General features: G+C 39.6%; 1 protein-coding gene across 1 annotated transcript; it reads left to right on the forward strand.

Moving 5' to 3' along the window:
* The first annotated feature begins 1,465 nt into the window (after window positions 1-1,465).
* LOC137081545 (C-type lectin BML-1) lies at window positions 1,466-5,507 on the forward strand. The gene is made up of 4 exons (XM_067447657.1): window positions 1,466-2,766; window positions 2,886-3,257; window positions 4,409-4,497; window positions 4,587-5,507. The coding sequence occupies exons 1-4, from the start codon at window positions 2,730-2,732 to the stop codon at window positions 4,683-4,685; spliced, it is 597 nt and encodes a 198-aa protein (XP_067303758.1). The 5' UTR covers window positions 1,466-2,729; the 3' UTR covers window positions 4,686-5,507.
* The last annotated feature ends 493 nt before the right edge of the window (window positions 5,508-6,000 follow it).

Here is a 6,000-nt window from a genome sequence, read left to right on the forward strand (position 1 = left end):
GCGTTTGGATTGTCACAAAGTGTGTGTGCTCAAATTGAAACTGCAATTTGCAAATATAGCTGCAAGCAGCGATACCGGGTCTAATCACCACTGCCACCCCGGGCTTCCCAGGATTGAACATAACTACGTCACATGACCATATGAAATGTTATTCCAGACTGTTTCCAAAAGCAACTGCATTTTCAGTTTTGTGGATGTTACTTTGACAAATTCCCTGTTTTCCACCACTAGAGGGGGTTGCAAATTTTCTGGCTATAGCAATAAACCTCACCCTCAAGGCTGTTAGGCACCAGAAATGCAAGTGCGGAGGGCGATTTGCGATTCATTTGAGTTATGTGAGGGACAGGGCAGGATGCGGTGGAACTAAAATGGCAAATGGGTGATATATTTTTTTATTTTTTTTTATTGCTATTACAAAACGACAAGGTCTTAAAACAAAAAACATTGGAAACTAACTATGCATTGCCATTTGAAGTTTGGCGGACATGGAAAAGTAAAGAAAACTTTTGGGGCATTTCCAACGGCTATATATCGTTAGGTAGACTGACTGAAACAATTATTTTTCGCAGCTTGTTTATTGACTTGTTAACAGCAGTTTATTGTGTAATATGAGACAGTCGGGTCTGTGTCTTCCCGGCGGGTTCGGTTCCAGCTATCAAATAATAGACGGGTCCATGTCGTTTCCGGGTACTATATTTTTGGCATTTCTCGGATCTGCACGGGTCCGGGTCCAGTTTTTGAAATAATAGACGGGTCCGGGTCGGTTCTGTGTAGAACATTGCGGGTCTCTTCGGGTTCGGGTACTAATTTTTTGACCCGTGAAGACCTCTACTCCATACTGAGCTTGTGATCGGTGTGAAATCTCTATATTTACTGCTACAAACTGATAACAGTCAGATAAGTACGATTTAAACCATGCCAAAGCAGTTCCACTAACGCCAACATAATTTTCGATTCAATTCAGAAGAATATTGTGGTCGATAGTAATGCAGCGCTAAGATCGAGTAACACTAATAGAGAGACTCAACCACGATCAGATGATAAGAGTAAATCATTTGTAACTCTAATTAGAGCAGTCTCAGTGCTATGATACGGTCTAAATCCTCACATATACCATTTCTTTCTAAAAAGGAGCGTAGTTGTGAAGACATGGCCTTTTCTAGTAGATTTGAGATTGGCCTGTAATTAACTAATTCTTTTGGATCAAGTTGCTTTTTTTTAATAAGTGGTTTAATTATAGCCAACTTAAAAGTTTTCGGTACATATCCTAATGTCAAGGATGAATTAATGATATTAAGCAGAGGATCTATGACCTCTGGAAGTATCTCTTTTAATAGCCTAGTCGGTATAGGGTCAAGCATACATGTTGTTGGTTTTGATGATTTTACAAGTTTAGCCAATTCTTCTCCTATAGTAGTGAATGAGTGTAATTTTTCCTCAGTGACACTACAATGCTCTGTCTGAAGTGATACTGAAATAGACGGCTGCATGGTTATAATTGTATTCCTAATATTATCAATCTTACTAGTAAAGAAGTTCATAAAGTCATTACTGCTGTGTTGTTTACAAACGTCAGAAGCTGAAGCTTTATTTTGTCAATTTAGCTACTGTATCGAATAAATACCTAAGGTTGTGTTTGTTTTCTTCTAAAAGAGTTGAGAAATAAGCAGATCTAGCAGTTTTTATGGCCTTTTGTATGCAATTATGCTCTCTTTCCACAAATTGCGAAAAACCTCCAGTTTTGTTTTCTTCCAGCTGTTTTCTTTCAAGGGCCCATGGCACGTGAGCATCAGAACTGGACCACGGAGCAATGGAAGAAGGTGGCCTGGTCTGAGGAATCACGTGTTCTTTTACATCACGTGGATGGCTGGGTGTGTGTGTGTGTGTGGCTTACCTGGGGAACACATGGCCCCAGGATGCACTATGGGAAGAAGGCGAGCTGGCGGAGGCAGTGTGATGCTTTGGGCAATGTTCTGCTGGGAAACCTCGGGTCCTCCATCCATGTGGATGTTACTTTGACACGCTCGTCCCAAACTAAGCATTGCTGAGACCATGTTCAGCTGTTCATGGAAACTGTATTAGGTCACTTGAACCATGAAGTGTAAATGTGGCCTAAGTGGCACATATATCATGGAGAAGACACTGACCGGCCATCACGCTCTCTCAACAGTCAAATCCAAATTCAAACAAGCTTGGTTTGCATATCTGACAGAGAATAGCCACAGCAATGGACATTTGCTCAAATACAATAGTCAAGCTTGATCACATGGCTGACCGTCTCTAATGTCTTCCCCACATTTACATGCACTCGTTTACCATAGGGTTTATCCAAAACAACTTACAAATCAGGGAAAACAAGCCATTCGTTTTGGAGCCGACAAATGTGATGGATGTACTTTATCCTACAGTGATACTTTTTAAGGGATCCCACTCGAAACATTGGTGGCAATGGCACTACGATCTACTTTGCTTTTGACAAACGTTCAAAGTAGAGCGAAAAGACCAGGGGGTTCTTCTGTGTAAGTTCAGCTGTAGGTGGAGTGTGTGTATGACGAGACGGAGGGAGGTGTGGTTGAGGATGAGAGGATGGGTAGAGATAAGTGTCGCAGTGAGGCTGTGTGAAACCAGAAGAGGAACGGGCTGCGTACCGAACCCTGGGGTTTTAAATAGCGATTGGAGGACTTCTTAACTGAAGTTTAGTTGTTTTTTCTAGTAGGTTCTTGTAGGTCATGATGAAGAATGCTTTGCTCTTGGTGCTCCTGTCGGGTTAGCTGATTTTTCATTTATTTAATCAACTTTTAATCAGGGATGAGATGATAGAGGTGCCTGTCGACCATTGAATTCACTTTAATCAAAGCTACTGCATTTGTGTCTTCCCTCTTCAGCTCTGATGCATGTGGCGTTCTCACAGCCGTATGTTTTTCACTTTGTCCGTGAGAAAATGAACTGGTCCGGGGCTCAGACGTACTGCCGTCAGCATCACACTGATCTCGCCACCATTAATGACCGCATGGATCTGGTTGAGCTGATGCTGACCGTAGAACAGGCTTATAGAGAGAACGTGTGGATGGGACTCTATCGGACCGGCGAAAGCGCTCCGTGGGTGTGGTCCGATCACAGCAAGTCCACGTTCATGCCGTGGGCTACAGGTCAGCCCAACAATGTGGGAAAAATCCAATATTGCGTTGAGGTCATTAATGGTTCAGCTCTCAATGATCTGAATTGTGCAACTGAGTTGCCTTCCGTCTGCTACACCGGTGAGTGTCTGCACACACATTTCACTGCTTTACTGACTTTAAAAGGGCAAAACTTACATTTTAATTGCTGGAATAAAGGAATTCTGCCACAAAATAGCGGTCCTAAACATGAGGATGGGATTTGTGTGATGATTTATGAATTATTATTTGTTGTTATTGCATAGTTTAGTTGTTCTATTAGTAAAAATAAATGGTAAATAGCATGATGGGCAGTTAAAGGATTAGGTCACTTTAAAATAAACTTTTGCTGATAATTTACTCATGCCAATATCACCGAAGATGTCCATGTCTTTCTTTCTTCAGTCGAAAAGAAATTAAGAATTTTGATGAAAACATTCCAGGATTGTTCTCTGTAATAATGGATTTCAATGGGCCTCAAATGGTTTCAGTGCAGCTTTAAACGACACCAGACGATGAATAAGGGACTTATCTAGCCAAACGAAAACTCATTTAATCATTAAATAAAAAAGTTAACATTTTATAATTTGCTCTGGCCTTGCTCTGTTTTGTGATGCGTGTACGTGACGTCACATAATACGAAATTACATTGAAAAGGTCATGCTTGACATAGACGAAAGCACCGAGTCAGTGTTAATAAGGAGGACCATATACACATACTCAGATGTCTTTGTGTCAGTTTATCTTTTTAAAATGTGAATTATTTTATTCTTCTGCAAGCGTTACTCTAATATCAGGAGTTTTATATAAGTGTCGCGACAGGTAGAGCTCTATCCAGATCTGGGTCGCTAAAGACCCGAATATGTACGAATGTTTGGCGAAACATTCATGCATTTAAGGGTTAATAATTTCGCCTAAATTACACAGGACTTTTTGAGGTTTTTTGAGGTATACAGTATCTTGGCACTCTATTTTACTCTTATAATTTAAGATCTACTGGCCTAAGCATAAATTAACGAAAGGAAGCGTATTCAGTGGTCAAGGCCATTACCCTGAAAGTTTTACTTGAGAGAGAAAGAAAAAAAAAGGTTGTTCATGATTCTTGTTTTTTAAGTGATTTGACACTAAATTTCAATATTTCAGCTGAGCTCGAGTTCCTAAAGAAGCTTTATATAAAATGTGGTGCTTTTATCACCTCTTTGACGGTATTATTTAATATACTATAATACTTTGACTGTGTTTCTGTCCTTTAGTGGAGAAGAAACACATATTGATGAGACTGATGGTCAAATCGAGTGCAGATGTGATTGATCCTTCGGTGAAGGCAGCACTTCTGCTGAAGGTGAGTTGGGTGTGTGTGTGTGTGTGTGTGTGTGTGTGTGTCGAGAGCGGAGGAAGAGTATCGAATAATAAAGGTGTGTTTGTGTTCAGATAGAGCAGATACTGGAGGAGCAGGGACTGACTCGACATGTAAAACTGTCATGGAAAATCCAGTCAGATGGAAATGTCTTCCAAAAGAGCCAGAAGTGACGTCACTCGACAAATGGAGAAAGACAAATACTTTTATTGTGTAGTTACAGCTGAATTTGTGAATTTTAGCTGATTATGTAAATGTGAAATGGCTTGAGATTGAGGTTTAATATGCATATGTGATTTTAGTTGATCTTTGTTTACAAGAGCGACTGAAATGTAAAATCATTCATGTGACGATGTGAAGAAGTTTGGTGTCCACAAGCTGCCACTATAATGTTATCTGAATTATAATTCTCCTGTTGAAATGCTGGAGTAGGAGTCACGATTGTTGTGGAATGAAACAAATCCTGCTTACTGTAGTTATTAAATTCTATGGGAAGTAATGATAAGTTTTACATTTATTTAGCCATTTTTAAACTTTAAAGCAAAATTTGTGATGTGTTTGTTTATACTGTACACAACACTCACCTAAAAGATTATTAGGAACTCAACTCCTGCAAAATTGTCGCCTCTTTTTCCTGTTTGTAGTGGAGATGAGTGGTCCCCGGTGGGGTCTTCTGCTGTTGTAGCCCATCCGCCTCAAGGTTGTGTGTGTTGTGGCTTCACAAATGCTTTGCTGCACACCTCAGTTGTAACGAGTGGTTATTTCAGTCAAAGTTGCTCTTCTATCAGCTTGAATCAGTCGGCCCATTCTCCTCTGACCTCGAGCATCAACAAGGCATTTTCTCCCACAGGACTGCTGCAGACTGGATGCTCTTCCCTTTTCACACCATTCTTTGTAAACCCTAGAAATGGTTGTGTGTGTAAATCCCAGTAACTGAGCAGATTGTGAAATACTCAGACCGGCTCGTCTGGCACCAACAACCATGCCACGCTCAAAACGTCTTAAATCACCTTTCTTTCCCATTCTGACATTCAGTTTGGAGTTCAGGAGATTGTCTTGACCAGGATCACACCCCTAAATGCACTGAAGAACTGCCATGTGATTGGCTGATTAGATAACGGCATTAATGAGAAATTGAACAGGAGTATATATCACGTTATATTATCTTTCTTTTTTTTTCACAAGACATTGGCAGAGACACCCAAAGTGACCCAATGTGAGATATTTTGAGCTGATTATGCTTGTACTGGAAAGTTATTTTGAATTTAAGTTGAAAAAATGTGAAGAATGTGCTTAAATTATATAATTTATTAATAAAATGAATATTTTAAAGGTGAAAACAAATATAATAATAATTATATATATATATATATATATATATATATATATATATATATATATATATATATATATATATATATATATATACTAAACTTCAAATCCCCTTCTCACCACTCCAGCAGCACATCTCCGTCAATGCCCTCAATG

This window comes from Pseudorasbora parva, chromosome 1, assembly GCF_024679245.1.
Source record: "Pseudorasbora parva isolate DD20220531a chromosome 1, ASM2467924v1, whole genome shotgun sequence".
Lineage (NCBI taxonomy): Eukaryota > Metazoa > Chordata > Actinopteri > Cypriniformes > Gobionidae > Pseudorasbora > Pseudorasbora parva.

What these genes read in the sequence shown, in the direction of transcription:
- LOC137081545 (XM_067447657.1), top strand. Translation starts at nt 2,730, where the DNA reads ATGATGAAGAATGCTTTGCTCTTGGTGCTCCTGTCGG. An exon ending in GCTCTTGGTGCTCCTGTCGG is followed by an intron (nt 2,767 to 2,885) that starts GTTAGCTGATTT and finishes TTCCCTCTTCAG; the next exon opens with CTCTGATGCATGTGGCGTTC. An exon ending in AGGCAGCACTTCTGCTGAAG is followed by an intron (nt 4,498 to 4,586) that starts GTGAGTTGGGTG and finishes GTTTGTGTTCAG; the next exon opens with ATAGAGCAGATACTGGAGGA.